The sequence below is a fragment of the Crinia signifera genome, chromosome 1 (genome assembly GCF_055691185.1).
Source record: "Crinia signifera chromosome 1, ASM5569118v1, whole genome shotgun sequence".
Taxonomy (NCBI): Eukaryota; Metazoa; Chordata; class Amphibia; order Anura; family Myobatrachidae; genus Crinia; species Crinia signifera.
The window spans coordinates 219,454,824-219,475,573 of NC_139217.1; the positions used below are offsets into that span (position 1 = coordinate 219,454,824).

Consider the following 20,750-nt stretch of genomic DNA (forward strand, 5'->3'; position numbering starts at 1 on the left):
CGCTCCACCTCTCTACAAACGTTTAATCTGCTCTTAAGAACCACTTCTTCATTAAAACCAATTTATCCTAGCATTTGGATTATGCTAATTTCTACCTCTTCAGTTTTACCCCGTCTGTCTTTCCTTATGTGATTTTCCTCTCTTATACTATTTCTTACTTCATACTTCTTTCAACCACACTTAACCCCTGGGTTTCTGCCACCCTAATAATTAAAATGTCCTGTCCCCTGATGCAACCATCTTTATTTACAATATACTAAATGTCTTTGTACTGTAAAATTTTATTTTTTTATTTTTGCTCATTTATGTATTCTATGAGATGCTGCGGAACCATGGTGGAGCCATATAAACGATAATATGAGAAAGCTATGATCACAAAAAAGGTTTATTAAAAATGTTTTCAGTTTGACTATGATGTGATAGCAGTTGCCAGGTTATCAATATTCTGGGTGATAGAGTAGGACTTCCAGTGAAATGGGGTTTCTTGATGTTGGGCTCCAAGCTTGCATGCGTTGATCAATCCATGAACCACAACCCCATTATTTAAATAATTTTGTATTAAGGCAAGTACATTTACTATGGTGAGTGCTGAGCCTTCTGTGTGTGTGTGTGTGTGTGTGTGTGTGTGTGTGTGTGTTATTTATATATATATATATATATATATAATGCAGAATTGTCGGCGGCACTCAGGAAAGAAATACACGACACACAGCCAGGACTTTGCCAACGTTTCAATGCAGGTGCATTTTCGTCAGGGCGATACAAAATGAATAAAAATAACTCACCATTTATGTGCTCTCACACCCACACCACAGCGTCTGCAGAAGCCGCGCGCCAGCGTGGCCACGCCGGCTATTCATGATGACGTCACCACTGTGCACCCATCACCATGGTTACATACAAGCTATGGAACAAACATACAATAAACTTAATGGCAGAGATATAAATGATCATGTATACATGTATACAAAGGTGCGGAGATCAATGCCCATAATTAATACATATAAATCAAGTTTACAGGAAACAATTGAGACCCAAAGATTCATTCAGACCGTTTGGCCTTAGCATATTAAGCAAAAAAATCCATCTAGATTCCCGTTGAAGGAGCAGCTTCGATCTATTACCCCCTCTGGTAAGTGGGGGAACATGATCGATGATTTTATGAGACAGCGCAGTGGGTGAATGACCCATCTGCGCATAATGTCGGGCGACTGGCTGTTCACTGTCACCCTTTAGAACTGCTGCCCGAATTGCTTGGCGATGTTGAGCCATTCTAGTTTTGAACTGACAGTCGGTTTTTCCAACATAATACTTGCCACACGGGCATATAAGGACATATATAACGAATTTTGAGGTACATGTCAACCTATAATTAATTTTAAATTTCTTGTTGGTGATAGGATGTTTAATAAAATCTCCCACCGACATGTGGTACAGCCGGTACACTTCACACAACCCCTCTTTGGAGCCCCAAAGAAGGGAGTAATGTGAGATTTTTCAAAGTCAGTGACATCACTGTGTACCAGGTAGTCACGGAGATTTCTCCCACGTGAATAGCTAGTAACCAGTTTTTTTGTTAAACAGGCCAGGCAGGTCTGAATCTTCACCTACAATCGGCCAATATTGTTTAACAGCTTTTTTGGCTACAATGCTGCTAGTGTTATATTTGTTGGGCCAAAAAATATCATTTTTATGGACAGACTTAGGCTTGCGCTTGAGAGTCTTAGAGCGGGGGATTGCTAAAACCTTCTGTTTGGTCAATAGCAGCTGGTGTCGATCGTAACCCCTGTCGATGAATTTGGCAATCATCATATCCATCTGAACCTCTAAGTCTGCTGGGTCACTGCAGATGCGGCGGACACGTAATAGCTGTGAGTACGGAAGACCCCTAACCACAGCTGGAGGATGGAAACTGGTTGGGCTCAACAGCATATTACGGTCCGTCGACTTAACATACAGGGAGGTGTGTAAAATACCTTCTGTCAAAGTAATACGGACATCGAGGAAATCGATGGAGGAAAAAGACCAAGAGTGAGTGAGTTTGACAGGACTGTTACTAGAGTTATGATTAGAAATGACATCCGCCAACGTGTCAGGTGTGCCGCTCCACAGTAATAGCATGTCATCTATATAGCGCGCGTAATAAAACACGCTGCTATAGATGTCAGGGTTAGAAAGAAAAAGGTCATGCTCCACCGCCATCATGTAGGCGTTCGCGTACGATGGGGCCACAGAGGACCCCATCGCACACCCCGCCACCTGTAGATAGTACCGGCCATCATAAAAAAAAATAATTTTTGGTCAGCACCATCTCCAGCAGATGGCAAAAAAATTCTACCGGTGGTCCATTGTAATATATACTGTTTGAAATAAGTTTGCGTGTAGCGGCAATACCTTCTACGTGAGGAATGCAGGTGTATAATGAGCTCACATCAATACTACTTAGCACACAGTTGTCAGGAACATTGGTTAACTTTTGTAAAGCCAGCAACAGAGCTGTGGTATCTTGTAAGCTGTGTGAAGAATGCTGCACCACAGGCTGTAAATACGTATCAAGATACGCTGACACAACCTGGAAGATTGACCCCCTGGCAGAGATGATAGGTCTGCCAGGGGGACATTCCATGTTTTTATGAACCTTTGGAAGCGTGTACAATAAAGGTTTTTTAGGAAAATCGCATGTGAGCAATTTACAAATTTTCTCAGTAATAACACCTGCCGTATATGCATTGTTAAGATACTGATCCAACTCACGTTTAAAAACGATTGTGGGATCAGCATCAAGCAATCGATAAGTGGTGGTGTCACTCAATTGTCTAGCAATTTCTGACTTATAGTCAGATACATTTTGTACAACAATCGAGCCACCTTTGTCGGCGGCTCGAATAACTATATCCCTCCTATATGTGCTTGATGGCGGTGGAGCATGACCTTTTTCTTTCTAACCCTGACATCTATAGCAGCGTGTTTTATTACGCGCGCTATATAGATGACATGCTATTACTGTGGAGCGGCACACCTGACACGTTGGCGGATGTAATTTCTAATCATAACTCTAGTAACAGTCCTGTCAAACTCACTCACTCTTGGTCTTTTTCCTCCATCGATTTCCTCGATGTCCGTATTACTTTGACAGAAGGTATTTTACACACCTCCCTGTATGTTAAGTCGACGGACCGTAATATGCTGTTGAGCCCAACCAGTTTCCATCCTCCAGCTGTGGTTAGGGGTCTTCCGTACTCACAGCTATTACGTGTCCGCCGCATCTGCAGTGACCCAGCAGACTTAGAGGTTCAGATGGATATGATGATTGCCAAATTCATCGACAGGGGTTACGATCGACACCAGCTGCTATTGACCAAACAGAAGGTTTTAGCAATCCCCCGCTCTAAGACTCTCAAGCGCAAGCCTAAGTCTGTCCATAAAAATGATATTTTTTGGCCCAACAAATATAACACTAGCAGCATTGTAGCCAAAAAAGCTGTTAAACAATATTGGCCGATTGTAGGTGAAGATTCAGACCTGCCTGGCCTGTTTAACAAAAAACTGGTTACTAGCTATTCACGTGGGAGAAATCTCTGTGACTACCTGGTACACAGTGATGTCACTGACTTTGAAAAAAAAGTTGTGTGAAGTGTACCGGCTGTACCACATGTCGGTGGGAGATTTTATTAAACATCCTATCACCAACAAGAAATTTAAAATTAATTATAGGTTGACATGTACCTCAAAATTCGTTATATATGTCCTTATATGCCCGTGTGGCAAGTATTATGTTGGAAAAACCGACTGTCAGTTCAAAACTAGAATGGCTCAACATCGCCAAGCAATTCGGGCAGCAGTTCTAAAGGGTGACAGTGAACAGCCAGTTGCCCGACATTATGCGCAGATGGGTCATTCACCCACTGCGCTGTCTCATAAAATCATCGATCATGTTCCCCCACTTACCAGAGGGGGTAATAGATCGAAGCTGCTCCTTCAACGGGAATCTAGATGGATTTTTTTGCTTAATACGCTAAGGCCAAACAGTCTGAATGAATCTTTGGGTCTCAATTGTTTCCTGTAAACTTGATTTATATGTATTAATTATGGGCATTGATCTCCGCACCTTTGTATACATGTATACATGATCATTTATATCTCTGCCATTAAGTTTATTGTATGTTTGTTCCATAGCTTGTATGTAACCATGGTGATGGGTGCACAGTGGTGACGTCATCATGAATAGCCGGCGTGGCCACGCTGGCGCGCGGCTTCTGCAGACGCTGTGGTGTGGGTGTGAGAGCACATAAATGGTGAGTTATTTTTATTCATTTTGTATCGCCCTGACGAAAATGCACCAGCATTGAAACGTTGGCAAAGTCCTGGCTGTGTGTCGTGTATTTCTTTCCTGAGTGCCGCCGACAATTCTGCATTGTGTGAGGAGACACTGTTTGTGTAGTCCTGATTTACGGAAGGCAACGGGAGCAGTTACCTGCTGATTTATTAGCGAGTGCCAGGACATTTGGATATATATATATATATATATATATATATATATATATATATATATATATATATATATATATATATATATATATATATATATATATATATGTATATATGTATATATATGTGTGTGTATATATATATATATATATATATATATATATATATATATATATATATATATATATATATACATATATATATATATATATATATGATTTTTTTTTTTTTTTTTTTTAAAGAGGAGGAAAAAGCACAGGAATTTTAAATCTACCTTGTGATTTATTTGTAACTTTTCCCACCCTCTTTGTGTTTCTCACATATCTGTATGCTAGATCCGTCGATATAAAGCTAATCAGACTGTCATGGACAAAGCTGCAGAGGTTTACAGCCGACTCAAAACACGAATTCTCGGCCCTAAAATGGAGAATCAGCAGAAAGTGATTGAAAGCGAGAACAGCACCGAGACGAATCCACTTGTTGAAAAGCCAAGCAAGGAGCAAGATGGAGGTAAATTTAAATTTGGGTGAAGCAGTTGTCTATTTTAACAGCTCTCACAGGTAGTATTGTTTTTGCTGCATGTGAGAAGTAAAGAAATATTTTTAGTAACAAAAAGTGGCTTAACCTAAACCAGAGCAAAATCCTCAAAAGCAGCCATGTTTTTGAGTGATGCTGCGGTGGCGAAAAACACACAGGTTTCACTGAACCCCCTGTGTTTTTCTGAAGAAAATGGGTCTTTACTTGAGCTATCTAACTGGAAAGACTGCTAAAACAAAAAACAGGAGAAATAGCTGAAAAAGGACATATTTTGCTCCAAATGTTTGAGCAGGGGTAATTGGATACCACCTTGATCTACAGTACGGATGGTGTAATGGTTAGCATTACTGCCTCACACCGCTGAGGTCATGGGTTCTATTCCCACCACGGCACTAACTGTGCAGAGTTTGTATATTCTCCCTGTGCTTGCGTGGGTTTCCTCCGGGTACTCTGGTTTCCTCCCACAATACTAAAATTAACTGCTAGGTTATTTGGCTCCGAACAAAATGAACCCTATAATGAATGTGTGTGCGTGTACATGTGGTAGGGAATATAGATTTTAATCTCCACTGGGGCAGGGACTGATGTGAATGTTCAAATAGTGTCTGTAAAGCGCTGTGGAATATGTGTGCGCTATAAAAGAAACTATTAATAAATAAATAATAAAACAAAACAAAAAATGTAAAATTCAGCAATTGAGCTCAGTCAGGAAAGCTTGTTTCTTAAAACTGCATCTATGTAATCGCTGCTTATGTATTACATTTAGAATGAATTTTGTATGAAAAAAGATTAACCAATAAAATACAGAAATATTTACAACCTATTTAGTCTTACCTGGTTTTTTTAGGTTCTTCCACGATTTGTTGAACACTACCTTATTCTCTTACTATTGAAGACAAAGGTCGCACGAGCTACATTAATACAGTAATCTTTCCCATTTTTTGTTGTAATTTGTAATCCTTATAGCACTAGTCTGTTTTCTTCAATAGATTTCTGGGTACTTGTGTATTATCACGGCGCCCACTACGCCAAATGCGTAGAGGGCTATTCTGCGTAGGGAAATTGCATTGCATCGCATGGGCCATTATAGCGGCATGCGATGCGATTTTTTTTGTAGTTAATTTATACACTGCTCATGTCCCCAAGTCATCTCATCGCATGTCATCGCACCTCCCGCATGTGATTTTTTGATTGCATGCGATTTTATGGGGTGCCATGCCAGACACTTGGATGGCATGCAGTTATGTTTGAATGACCCCCACACTATCCACGCCACCCCGAAGCGTGGCGAGCTCAGCGGAACGCATCCGTCCGACCTTTTCATTCCCCCACTATCCACGCTGCGCTCGCCACACTATATAAGATAAACTCCACGCCGACGTGGATAGTGGCGGAATGAAAAGGTCGGGTGGGGTTCGCTGCGCTCACCATGCTTCAGGTTGGCGTGGATAGTGGGGGGGTCATTCAAACCTAATTGCATGCCATACAAGTGTCTGGCATGGCATGGCACCCCAGAAAATCGCATGCGATTTCTCTTTCGTCCAGTCAAGTGACACAGCTAACCTTGGGATGTAGGAGGGTCCGCAGGTGCCAGGCACCTTTGCTGAAAGTCTTTGGGAGCAGGCTCCTCCCCTTCTGCATCCCACAATGCTTCAGTTCGTTTTAGGTGCCCACAGGAGTGGGTGCTATGCTGAGCAGCTGCGCTGCAGCTGCATTTTTTCTTTGGTTTTTACTAGCTTAGCTAGGGCTTTTTATTAACTTTAGAGTTAGAGCAGGTTTTCCAGTGTGTTACTTCATACTGAAGTTCACACACACTGAGAGCGCAGCAGAGGCTGACTGAAGCGTGTCCTGTCAGCTCTCTGTGTGCAGAGGGAAGCTGCTGCTCCCTCTATACAGCGGTTTCCTGGGCTCCGGAGGTGTCCTAACCGGCTCCTTGCCTAGAAGGGGATCTTGGGGGACGGACCCTCCGTGATGGCGCCCGCCATCTTGGCTTGAGCTTAAAGACGGAAATCCCTTCGGGGAGGTGAAGTCTTTTTTACAGGAGTCCAGCGTTTCTGGACAACTCCGAGTGGTCCCAGTGAAGGGAGTTCCTGGAGGTAAGGAGAGAAACTTGCGGGAGCGGCTAAAGGGGGTTTAGGCGCCAAAATGGCTTCCTTCCCCGCTGAAGCAGAGACTGGGTCTCTTCCTGCTCTGTGCACTGGCGCCATTTCTCTCCATGCTGCGGAGCTGAAATAAGGTGGATTCTGGACACAGATTTCTGTCTCTCCTACAAAGCGCTACCCTCGCAGATCGCTGACAACAGAACTACACAGATAAGTACTCTGGTGCATTATTCTGTGTTCTACCTGACATTTAGTATTGTGTTTTTTATAACATGGCTAAAGGGTAAAAAAGCATTTCTGTTGTGTTGGAGGAGGGAGTGCTGGACATGGTTATTTGCTGCAGATTATGCAGAGGCAATTTAACATGTGAACAAGGGGACCAGGGGGAATTGTGCCCTTCAGGTGACGCTGAGTCCAGTGAGTTGCAGGTCCCTGAGTCTGAACAAGCTGTGCCATAATGGGCTGCTGCTTTAGGGAGGTCTTTTAATGCCCTAACAGAGGCTTTGACCAGGCAAAAGGATTCCTTAATAGGTTTTCCTGCCCAGACTCCCTCTTCTCAGACTTCCGGGGGGTCAGTTACCCCAGCACAGGGGGACCCCGTTTTACTGCATATGCAGGACACAGCTCAGGGTGTTCATAAAATGACATCCTTTATGGAGCAGTTCACCAAATCCTCTGAGGATTTTATCCCTATAAACCCTTTTACTACACTCCCATTATTGAATATAAATTCAGAAGAGGATGGTGTATGTGAGGAGGATTTGTGTTGGACCAGGAGTGATGGAAGCTGATGCTTCAGTCCCTGGTATTGAGGATTTAATTGTGGCCGTGAGGCAGATATTAAGTCTTTCTCAGGAAGAGAAAGCCCCTGTGCACTGTGTATTTAAAAAGAGTCGCAGTGACCTTTTTTGTTTTCCTTCTGAGGAAGGACTGACTTCCTTGCTAGGGGAAGCATGGAAAAACCCAGATAAAAGGTTTTAATGGCTAGGAAATATGCCAATATGTATCCCATGCCTTAGATCCATGTGAGGTTATGGGAAAATGTTCCATTGGTTGTTGCATCACGTGACCAGATTAACTAAGTCCACAGCCTTGCTAGGCAAGGGGGTGCGGTCTTTAAGAATCCAGTGGTAAAAAAAGTAGAAGGTTGCCTTAAAGCAATCTTTGAAGGTGTGGGTTTTACACTGCTTTTCCATTATTGCTTCTGCCTGGGTTGCAAAAGCAATGATTAAGTGGGCAGAGGACTTGAGCGGTCATCTCCAGCCTATTCAGAAGCCGTTATATTGGCTGAAAAGTTGGAATGTGCTGCAGAGTACGTTTGTGAGGCTAATGAGGATGGCGCTACAATCGAAGGTATCCCCAACCTCTGTTACAGCCAGAAGAGTTTTTTGGCTTGAGTAGCAGATAGTGAATCCAAAACAGTCTCTTGAGACTTTACCATTTAAGTTTGGCAATTTTAAGCCGTCCTTTCGTTCCTCCTTTCGGGGCGGAGCTCCCAACAGAGGACAGGCAGGGCGAGGCAGATTCCAGGCCAGTAGAGGAAGGACTTCCAAATCCTGGTTTGGGGCCTTTGCAAAGAAACACACAGCAAAGGGGACGATAAGTCCTCTGCATGACAAGGCGGAGGCTCCCCGTTCTGGGCTCAGAGGGGGGGATCGCCTCCTGCTGTTTCCGGACAGGTGGAAAGAGTCCACCAGGGATCCTCGGGTTTATTCCATTGTTTCCGAAGGTTACCGGATAAATCTCAGGGGGGTCCCTCCAAAGAGATTTCTACCTACCCCATTACCAAGAACCGCGTCTCTGAGATCTGCGCTTCTGGGGGCAGCTCTGCCTCTCAAAGAAAAGGGGGTAGTGGTCCCGGTACCTCAGAAAGAAAGAAAGGTTTTATTGAATCCTTTTCTTAGTTCCCAGACTAGACGGGTCTTTCAGACCTATTCTAGATTTGAAATCTTTAAATCTTCACCTATGGGTGGATAGTTTCGCAGGGTGTCAGTGCGCTCAGCAATCCTAAGCATAGAGCCGGGAGAGTTTCTGGTATCTGTGGATATTCAGGATGCGCATCTCCATGTACCCATTTACAGGGAACATCAGTCCTAACTCCGATTTGCAATAGGAGAGAACCGTTGGCAATTTCCACCCCTGCCGTTTGGTCGGGCAACGGCACCGACAGTATTCACGAAAGTGATGGCAGTCATGGCTGCAGTCCTCAGACTGAAAGGAATAACAATTATTCCTTATCTAGACAACCTGTTATTTAAGGCGGAGTTGACAGAGAAGCTTCAGACACATCTGAGCGTCGCAACTCAATTCTTATGAGTTCAGGGTTGGGGGCTAAATCTTCCCAAGTCTCTGTTAGCATCCACTCAGAAACAGCAGTTTCTGTGGGTGATTTTGGACACACACCTTCACAGGGTGATTCTACCAGAACCATGGAAACGGATATTTGTCGAATGGGGTTAACCATTACACAAGGTCCTGTACCGACGGTGTGGCAGGGAGTACGGTTGCTTGGGAAAATGGTGGCAACGTTCGAGTCTCTTCAGTTTGCCATATTCCACTCGAGAATATATCAGTGGAACATCCTGTCGTGTTGGTCAGGGAACCCAAAGACCATATATATAGTTACATAGTAGATAAGGCTGAATAAAGACTTGCGTCCATCTAGTTCAACCTACGTTTTAATAGCTTATCCCTTGTAAAAGACAGAATATGGTTCTTATTAGTACCCCTGGATATTTTTATCCAATAAATGCTTGTCCAACCTTATTTTGAACGTATTTATTGTATCTGCCAACACCACCTCTCCAGGAAGAGAGTTCCAAAGTTTTGACTGCTCTGACCGTAAAGAATTTTTTTCTTAAACCATGAGGCAGGAGAAGCTGCTTTTGTTTCAGGGGTCGTAGAGTCCCTGAACTAGTGGACAGATATAGAGACCTTGCAGTTGGGACGTTCCCTTTGCTCCTGGGTCTGGCTGGTAATAACAACCGACACCAGTCTCTGGGGTTGGGGAGCAGTAGTCCTTCACCTACGGGTACAGGGTCCCTGGTCCAGGGAAGAATCCAGTCTCCCGATCAATATCTTTGAACTTCAGGCGGTATGGATCCCGAAGGGATCACTGCTACGAATACAATCAGACATGGCCACAACGGTGTCTTACCTGAAGCACCAGGACGCCACTCGCAGCAAGATGGCAATGAAGGAGGTATTGCGGATCTTTACCTGGGCAGAAACCAATATTCCAGTATTATCAGCTGTGTTCATTCCGGGGGTCCGGAATGTGGAAGCGGATTTCTTCAGCAGAGAAAATCTGCTGGAGGGAAAATGGACACTTCATTAGGAAGTGTTCCATGAGATTGTGGACCGCTGGGGTCTTATAGAAATAGACCTAATGGCGTCAAGCAGCAGCTGTCAGGTACTGAGGTTTTGCTCCGGGTCAAGGGACCCGACAACTTGGGCAGTAGATGCTTTGACAATTCTTTGGCATTTTAAGCTAGTCTGCTTTTTACCACCGTTTCCAATGATACCGAAGGTATTGAAACGCCTGAAGGGCCAGGGAGTGCAAGCCATTCTAATTACAGGCCCAGGAGGTTGTGGATTCAGACATACTGTGGTTGTTGACGGACCCTTGGCGTCTTCTTCTGCGGCCGGATTTGCTTAAGCAGGGTTGTTTTCTACACCTGGACTTAGCTCGTCTCAATTTGACGGCGTGGCTTATGAAACCGTCTTACTAATAAAGAAGGGGTTTTCGGATGCAGTTATACAGACCATGCTCAGGACCATGCTCGTAAGCCTGTATCAGCAGCTAACTACCATAGGGTCTGGAAGATTTATGGAGTTTCTGCAGGGTGGTTTTTCGGCAGGTCTTAGTCTACAGTCTATGAAAATGCATTTCCCTGCATTATCGTTTTTCTTTCAAAATGGGGTATATTTATTTCCCGAGGTTCAGACCTTTTTTGCAAGGAGTGACAAGACTTAAACCTTCATACAGGCAAACTGTGGATCCGTGGGATTTGTATCTAGTTCTGTCTGTTTGCAAAATCCCGCTTTAGAGCCTTTAAGATCAGCTGATCTTAGGTATGTTTCTTGGAAACTGACTTTTTTGTTGGCCATGGCCTTGGCAAGGCATGTTTGAGAGTTGGGTGCCTTGTCCTGCAAGTTACGGTTTCTGTTTTTTTATGATGATTGGGCTGTGCTTCGATCAGTGCCTACTTTTGTACCTAAGGTAGTGTCTTCTTTGTGTTTTAACCAAGACATTGTTCTTCCGGTGTTTTCTCCTCCTAAGGGAGTGAGTCCTAGGAACAAATGGAAGAGTTTGGACGTAGTTCGCGCCTTGCGAATTTACGTGGATAGGGTAAAGGTCATTCGCAAATCTGATTTGCTTTTGGTATTGTATGATGTCCATGAGTTTGGGTGGCCTGCTTCAAAGCAGACCATTGCTCGTTGATTGAGGTCTACTATTGCCTTTGTCTACTGTAAGGCAGGTAGACCGGTTTCTTTATGGATAAATGCCCATACCACCAGGTCAGTCGCTTCCTCGTGGACCATGCACCATGGGGCTATAGCGGAGCAGTTGTGTGGGGCTGCCACCTGGTCCTCTGTTGACACCTTTACCAAAATTTTAAAGGTTTCATGAGTTCAGTGGACGTGCAGTGATGAGAACTGGCGGTCTGAGCGTACCCTCCCATAATACCGGCTCGTGAACGTCCCAAGGTTAGCTGTGTCACCGGACTGGACGAAAGAGAAAAGGGGATTTTTGTAAGAACTTACCATTCGAACCCCTTTGAGTCCAGTCCGGTGACACAGCGATCCCTCCCCTTATGCTCAGTAAGTTATACTGTTCATGTTTTAGCATGTTATGGTTTATAAAATTAAGTAATACCGTTCATGTTTTATCATGTTATGGTTTATGAAATTAAGTAATACCGTTCATGTTTTATCATGTTATGGTTTATGAAATTAAGTCATACCGTTCATGTTTTATCATGTTATGGTTTAGGGATATGCATATATGATGTTCAGGCATTGTTCTGAGTTTTCTATCCTAGTGTGCTCTTAAAATTGAACTGAAGCATTGTGGGATGCAGAAGGGGAGGAGCCTGCTCCCAAAGACTTTCAGCATAGGTGCCTGGCTCCTGCGGACCCTCCTACATCCCAAGGTTAGCTGTGTCACCGGACCGGACTCAGAGAAAGGGGTTCGAACAAAAATCCCCTTTTTGCGGGAGGTGCGATGCCATGCGATGAGATGGCCTAGGGACATGAGCAGTGAATAAATTAACTAAATTAAATTAACTAAAAAAAACACATTGCATGCCGCTATAATGGCCCATGCGATGCGATTTTCCCTATGGTGCCATACGTAGGAAATCTGAGCGCCCTGATAATACACAAGTACCGATTTCTGTTTAACATCAGGCAACTGTACACATCTGTGAAACTACTGTACTGTTACAGTATACTTTTCAGGCTAGTTTGGTTTTTTATTTATTTTTTTCCTATTCAGCCTCCCCATTGAATGGAGATTCTGTGTCACAAAATAATAAGAATGGAGGCGATATGAAGAGAGAAGAGGAGGAACAGAATCCCACCACTATCCAGAGTCCAGAAAATGAACGCAACCAGTTAGTACTTTTGTTAAGAGTCAAATTGTACATACAGCAATGTTATTGAACATCTATTTTGGGGGTGCTAGACTTGGGTAGTGGTGAAAGACTAACAGAAACCGTATGGGGTATTTTTGCTAACAAGCAAAAGGGATATTTAGGCGCTTGTTGGAAGGTGGGGTGGTAGGGATGGTAGGTAAAGTGGGAATAAAGATCAGAAATAGGAGGAATAAGGCAAACAATGAAATGAAATAAAAATGCGAATAAAAAGAATAATGAATAATACACAGTAATAAAAATAAAAGTAAATAAAATAAAAATAGAAATAAAATAAAAATAAAAAATAAAATTAATAAACCGTGCATAAATTGTTTACAATGTAGAGTTTGAGGGAGCGACAGTCCAGTTTTTTAAGTAGTTCTAACTTGCCCTAGCAATCTAACCTGTTATACAGGAGAAGACGGCAGCGTTCTGCTGTGCGGCGTCTTCCGTGTGCTGCGGGCGGGAGGTGACGTCACCCGGTTCTCCGGCTTCTGTTCGTGACTTGCGGCAGTGGCTGGAGCGGGTGGCAAGTGTCCTACTTGCTGTCCTGGTGTCCCTCTAAAAGGCCAACGCGTTTCACATCTACAAAGAAGCTTTTTCGAAGATATTTATTTTAAAACTGATTTTTTTTATTTATAGGAACTTTATTGGTAAAAACAGAAATGGTCACATCCTGGTGACTTCCGTTTGAGTGGCAACCTCATGGTTGTCTATCTCAATAAAAATAGGGGTTTAATTCCCTTTGATATTTTTGCACGAAAAAAAAAAAAAAAAAAAAAAAAAAAAAAAATAATAATAAAAATAAGGATAAGAATAGAGATGAGAAGAGTATGAGAATGAATAAATAAAGATGAAGTTTAGGTAAAAGTAGATGAATAGGGATGGAGGGATGGGGAAAGGGAGCAGTGGGAATAGCTCAATTTTTGTTTTACAAGAAGGCTTTCAACTCAATATCTATATTGAGCCCCTTTGGTTCTAAAGTGTCCAGCAAGAATATCCATTTGGTTTCCGTCTTTTTTAGGGAAGTAACCAGATCTTCTCCTCTCCAGTGGGGTTTTATATTTTGTATTCTTATGAAGGTCAGCCTTTAGGGTCTTTGTCATGTTTTTCTAAAAAATGTGCTGAGACACTGTGTGTCTTTAACCCCTTCCCGACATTTGACGTATATATACGTCATGGCCGGGATGTACTTCCCGACACATGACGTATATATACGTCATGACTTTAAACTGTCACCGCGTCTATAGACGCGGTGACAGTTTAAACATGTCTGCTGTCCCTGACAGCAGATATGTCCCAGCATGCCCAGGGGGGGCGGCGATGCCGCCCCCCTGTCGGCGATCGCTGCGATTGGCTGTTCAATGTGAACAGCCAATCGCAGCGTTTTCCTGTGTTACCGGCGAATCAGACGCTCGGTAACACAGGGATCAATCACCGCCGGGCGTGAGGGGGTCACCGGTGGTCACCGGTGATGACCACACCTCACCCCACCTGCCCCCAAGGCTGTGATTGGACCGACGGACCAATCACAGCCATGGCGCGTGATTTAAACTAACGGTGACTGCGCTGCAGACACCGTGCCAATCTGTTGTGATATACTGACCTGATCCTTGCCTGATACTTACCTGATCACCGCTGGTAGCGTGCTGCCAGCAGCTGGATGCTTCCTGGATCTTGTGACTTCCTGTGTGCTGCTGCTGCAGTGACAGAGAGTGACAGAGAGTGATAGAGAGTGCTATATTTTGTGTCTGCTGCCCCCCCTTTTGTGCTGATCAGTATATCTGTTGGGGGTGCAGGTTTTTTTTTATATATATATATATATATATATATATATATATATATATATATATATATATATATATATATATATATATATACCTGTCAGTTGCACCAAAGGTTGTGCTGCCTGTGCAACTGACTGCTGCCCCCCCTTTTGTGCTGATCAGTATAAATTAACTGATCAGCAACTTTTTGGGGGTGCAGGGTTTTTTTTTTTTATATATACCCTGTCAGGTTGCACCCACAGTTGTGTGCCTGCTGCCCCTCACTGCTAATCAGTGTTGCATCACTGCATCACTGATCTGCAGTTTTTTTTTTTTGGAGAGTGCAGTGGGGTTTTGTTTTTACACCCACGTTGCTTTTGTGGGTGTCCTGTGGCCACTGAGCGCTGATCAGTGACGTACATCACTGAACAGCATTTTTGGCACAGGGTTGATATAATTTTTTTTCTGCAGTTTTTTTAAATTGTTTTTTTTGGAGAGTGCTGTGGTTTATTTTTTTTAAATTGTTTTTACACCCACGTTGCTTTTGTGGGTGTCCTGTGAGCGCTGATCAGTGACGTACATCACTGATCAGCATTTTCGGCACAGGGTTGATCTATTTTTTTTTTGGATCAAATTCCTGTTGCCTTTGAGCGCTGTTCAGTGACGGACGTTACTGACCAACATCTGTGCTCAATTTTTGGCGCAGGACCTTTTTTTTTTTTTTTTTTTTTTTTTTTTACCCCTTCAAGGTTGTACCAAAAGCTGCCTTGAAGTTGCTGAGTGACGTACATCACAGATCAGCATTTTTGCCACAGGGTTGATCTAATTTTTATTTTTTTTTTTGGGATCAAATTCCCGTATAAAGTATTTTTTTTTCTGCACTACATACACACTACACACTACATACCCCCCGTGTTGAAATAAAGTTTGTACCCCCCCTACACTATACACGTGTTGAAACATTACACTTACAGAAACACAAAAATAAAAATGGCATCCCAAATGTCATCCCAGTCATCCAGAAGAATGTATTCAGCGGAGGAGGCATATGCCATGCTTGCCTCTGACTCTGACACAGCCAGTGATGCAAGCGGGGAATTTGAAGGATTCGTCTTAACCTCATCTTCCTCCTCTAGTGATGAGGGACCCCCTCAAAGACGCCCCCGTAGAGCAGCTGAGACCCCCCCCAAATGATTGATCCCGTATGGACCCCACCACCAGACAATTTTGAGCCCCAGGTTCCTGAGTTTTTGGCCATCCCAGGAATCCAATTTGATTCAACAGGTCTCAGAGAAATTGACTTTTTCAAATTATTTTTCTCTGATTTTATAAATTTAATGGTGGACCAAAGTAATTTATATGCCCAGCAGTTTATTGCTCAAAACCCCACGTCATCATTTGCTAGGTGGACCCCTGTAGATGCAGTAGAGATGATGACGTTTTGGGGTCTGGTGTTACATATGGGCATAGTAAAAAAGCCAGAAATTAGGCAATATTGGAGTACAGATGTTCTGTACAGCACCCCACTTTACCGTATGGCCATGACTCGGACTCGTTTTGAGACAATCCTTAAATTTTTACATTACACCGATAATGCACAGTGCCCACCCAGAGATGATCCCACCTTTGACCGGCTATTCAAAGTCAGGCCGGTCATTGATCATTTCAGTGCCAAATTTGCAGAGATGTACATCCCTGAAAAATTTATTTGTATCGACGAGTCCCTTATACATTTTAAAGGAAGGGTTAAATTCCGCCAGTACCTTCCCAGTAAGAGGGCAAGGTATGGCATAAAAATGTATAAACTGTGTGAAAGCACCTCAGGGTACACCCACAGGTTTAGGGTATATGAAGGGAAGGATTCAAGAATTGAACCGCCAGAATGCCCCCCCTCCCTCGTAGGTGTTAGTGGAAAAATTGTCTGGGATTTAGTGCACCCCTTCCTGGATAAAGGTTATCACCTCTATGTGGATAACTTTTACACTAGCATCCCCCTGTTTAAGGCCCTTGGTCAAGAGGTACAGCAGCTTGCGGTACTGTGCGCAAGAACCAAAGAGGCCTCCCAAAAACGCACATTGCCCAAGTACTGAGAAGGGGTGAAAGCAGGGCACAATCCACCGAAAATATGTTGTTGGTCAAATATAAGGACAAGAGGGATGTCCTTATACTGACAACAATTCATGGAGACAGTACCACCTCCGTCCCTGTACGAGGTACCAGTACCCACACCTCAAAACCTAATTGTATCCTAGATTACAATAAGTACATGGGCGGAGTGGATCTTTCAGATCAGGTACTGAAGCCGTACAGTGCCCTGCGGAAAACAAAAATCTGGTACAAGAAGCTGGCCGTGTATATCATCCAGATGGCACTGTATAACGCTTACGTACTATTCCGTTCTACCAGCCAGAGGGGGACATTTATGCACTTTCAAGAGGAAGTCATAAAGGGCCTAATATTTGGGAACCAGCAGGCAGAGGGCCCCAGTACTTCTAGTACTGGCCCCCGTATTGTACCAGGGCAACATTTTCCTAACGAAATCCCCTCCACTGCAAGAAAGGGCAGGACACAAAAAAGGTGCAAAGTTTGCTATAAAAAGGGAATAAGAAAGGATACTATTTTCCACTGTGAAACTTGCCCCGACAAACCCGGCCTATGTATAAAGGAGTGTTTTAAAATATACCACACATCTATGGATTATTAGGTTCATCATTTCACCGTGCTTCGGGGGTCTTGCTAATGCCACATAGCACCCAACATTCATTCCACCAGAATCTGAGCTGCAAAATCCAAAAATCACTCCTTCCCTTCTGAGTCCTGCCATGCACCCAACTGGTATTTTTTGGTCACATATGAGGCAATGCCATACTCGGGAGAAATTGGGGCACAGATTTTGGGGTGCTTTTTCTCCTTTATACCTTATGAAAATGAAAAATTTTGAGCCAGAACTGCATTTTTGTGTAAAAAAATTTAATTTTTCATTTGCACAGCCCAGTTGTATCAAAATTGGTGAAACCCCTGGGGGTTTGAAATGTACACTATACCCCTAGATGAATTCCCTGAGGGGTGTAGTTTGCAAAATGGGGTCACTTGTGGGGGGGTTCCACTGTATTGGTGCTTCGGGGGTCTTGCTAATGCGACATAGCACCCACCAACATTCCACCAGAATCTGTGCTGCAAAATCCAAATATCACTCCTTCCCTTCTGAGTCCTGCCATGCACCCAAATGGTATTTTTTGGTCACATGTGAGGCATTGCCGTACTCGGGAGACATTGGGGCACAGATTTTGGGGTGCTTTGTCTCCTTCATTCCTTGTGAAAATGAAACATTTTGAGCCAGAACTGCATTTTTGTGTAAAAAATTTAATTTTTCATTTTCACTGCCCAGTTGTACCACAATTGGTGAAACCCCTGGGGGTTTGAAATGTACACTATACCCCTAGTTAAATTCCCTGAGGGGTGTAGTTTGCAAAATGGGGTCACTTGTGGGGGGGTTCCACTGTATTGGTGCTTCGGGGGTCTTGCTAATGCGACATAGCACCCACCAACATTCCACCAGAATCTGTGCTGCAAAATCCAAATATCACTCCTTCCCTTCTGAGTCCTGCCATGCACCCAAATGGTATTTTTTGGTCACATGTGAGGCATTGCCGTACTCGGGAGAAATTGGGGCACAGATTTTGGGGTGCTTTGTCTCCTTCATTCCTTGTGAAAATGAAAACTTTTGAGCCAGAACTGCATTTTTGTGTAAAAAATTTAATTTTTCATTTTCACAGCCCAGTTGTACCACAATTGGTGAAACCCCTGGGGGTTTGAAATGTACACTATACCCCTAGATGAATTCCCTGAGGGGTGTAGTTTGCAAAATGGGGTCACTTGTGGGGGGGTTCCTAACTTTTAGCATCTTATGGTGCCTAGAAACCTACATGGTGCCTAAAAAATAATCTCATAAAAAGGAGGCTCCAAAATCAAGTAGGTGCTCCTTCTATTATGAAGCCTGTGGTTTGGTCAACGTGCACACTAGGGCCACATATAGGATATTTATGAAAACAAAAGAATTGGGGGAATCAATTTTTAGTCACATTTCTCTAGTAAAATCTACTGTGTTCCTTAGAAAAATGTATTAAAATTGAAAATCTGCAAAAAAAATGAAATTTTGAAATTTCACCCACACTTTGTTTTAATTCCTGTGAAACACCTAAAGGGTTAACAAACTTCCAAAATGCTGTTTTGAATACTGTGAGGGGTGCAGTTTTTGAAATGGCATCATTTATGGGGGTGTCTCACATACAAGTCCCTCAAAGTCACATCAGAACTGAACTGGTCCCTAAAAAAATCAGTGTTTGAAATTTTCTTGAAAATTTGAGAATTTGCTATTCATATTTTAAGCCTCCTAGTGTCCAAAAAAATTAAAAGGAGGTTGAAATAATGATGGAAACATAAAGTATACATATGGTCTATGTTAGTTATTAACTATTTTGAGTGGTATGATTATTTGTCTCACAAGCAGAAAATTTAACATTTTGAAAATTGCTAAATTTTCAATTTTTTTACGACATTTTGGTATTTTTCACAAAAAAACACAGACTGTATCGACCCAAATTTACCACTAACTTGAAGTACAATGTGTCACGAGAAAACAATCTCAAAATCACTGGGATAAGTAAAAGCAAAAAAAAGTTATCCCCACTTAAGTGATACATGTCAGATTTGAAAAAAAGGGCTCTGTCAGGAAGGCAAAAACAGGCTGCGGCGGGAAGGGGTTAATCCTCTTCTTATATTATAAAGGTGTTCTGAAATTCTGGTTTTTATTTTTCTTTTTGTCTGTCCAACGTACTGAAGGCCGCACGGACATTCCAGAAGATATATTGCGCCTTCAGTTTCGCATGAGAAGTGGCCATTTATTTGAAACTTCTTTTTGTTTTGGTTAGAAACGAGGTTTTTAATTGGTTTAGTGCTGGTTTGGTTTTGGTTTTTGCACCCTTTACATTGCATGCAATGGAAGAAACCTTTTGTTGTTTTTTTCTTCTATTGGGAGGTAGCTGTTGGTAAGGGCTTGTTTTAGATTTTTTGCCTTCCGATAAACGATTTTCGGTTTTTCGGGCAAGATTTGACACAGTTGATTGTCAAGCATCAGGATGTGCCAGTGTTGGTTCAGTATGTGCTCCAGATCTTTGTGGTTGCTGCTGTATTTTGTAATGAAAGTTATTGGCATTTCTTTCTGAGATTTTGTTTTATATTTGATCAATTCTTCTCTTTTCAGTGTTTTTGTTTTGTCAATTTGTTCTTTGAGGAAATTTTCGTTGTACCCTTTCTGTAGGAATTTTAACTCTAAGTCTTTGCTTTGCATCTCAAAGGTCTGGTCTTCTGTACAGTTTCTGCGCATTCGACGGAATTGGCCGCCTGGAATGTTTTTCTTCCATTGGTGATGGTGGTTGCTTATGTATTCCAGCATGTTATTTCCGTTCACCTTTTTTATATGTGTACGTGTTTGTATCTTTTTTTCATTTTCTTTGATGTATATCTCTAGATCAAGGTAAATTACCATTTCCTTGCTGCTGGGTGTTGTAAAGTCTAGATTCAAATTGTTGCTGTTCATATACTCTTTGAATTCTGTTAGTTCATCTTGTGTTCCATCCCATATGAAGAATAGGTCGTCAATATAACGTTTCCAGCATTTTATTTTCGTTAAGTATTGATTGTTGGACCAGATGTTTGTGTCCTCCCACCATGATACGAATAAATTTGCATAACTTGGTGCAAATGATGTTCCCATGGCGGTCCCTTGTTCCTGATTGAAAAACTCGCCGTTGTACCAAAAGTAATTGGGTCTTAAAATGAAATCTATACTGTCCATGAGAAAATTGATTTGTTGATTGGAGATGTTTGATTGTTCTGTCAGGTAGTGTCTTGTTGCTTCACAGCCTGATTCGTGATTGATGACAGTATATTTGATGTCGCTGGTACAGAGTGTATATGTGTCTTTCCATTCGATTGTTTCTAAAGTTTGGAGGATGCTTGTGGTATCTTTTAGGAAGCTTTTTTGTTCTTTTACTAGAGTTTGCAGATAGTAGTCAATGTATTTTGAAAGGTTTGATGTTAATGATCCGATACCTGACACAATTGGTCTTCCGGGTGGGTTTTCTGGGTCTTTATGTATTTTTGGTAAATGGTAGAATGTCGGAATTTTCGGAAATTTGGTGTAGATGTAGTCGTAT

The 20,750-nt window shown here is 42.6% G+C and overlaps 1 protein-coding gene across 1 annotated transcript in view; it reads left to right on the top strand.

Moving 5' to 3' along the window:
- HDGFL2 (HDGF like 2) overlaps positions 1-20,750 on the top strand; it is a 191,435-nt gene that overhangs the window by 143,975 nt on the left and 26,710 nt on the right. The window contains exons 14-15 of the mRNA XM_083179276.1: positions 4,824-4,998; positions 12,628-12,745. Coding sequence (XP_083035402.1) covers positions 4,824-4,998; positions 12,628-12,745 — 293 coding nt within the window. The remainder of the gene's footprint in view (positions 1-4,823; positions 4,999-12,627; positions 12,746-20,750) is intronic.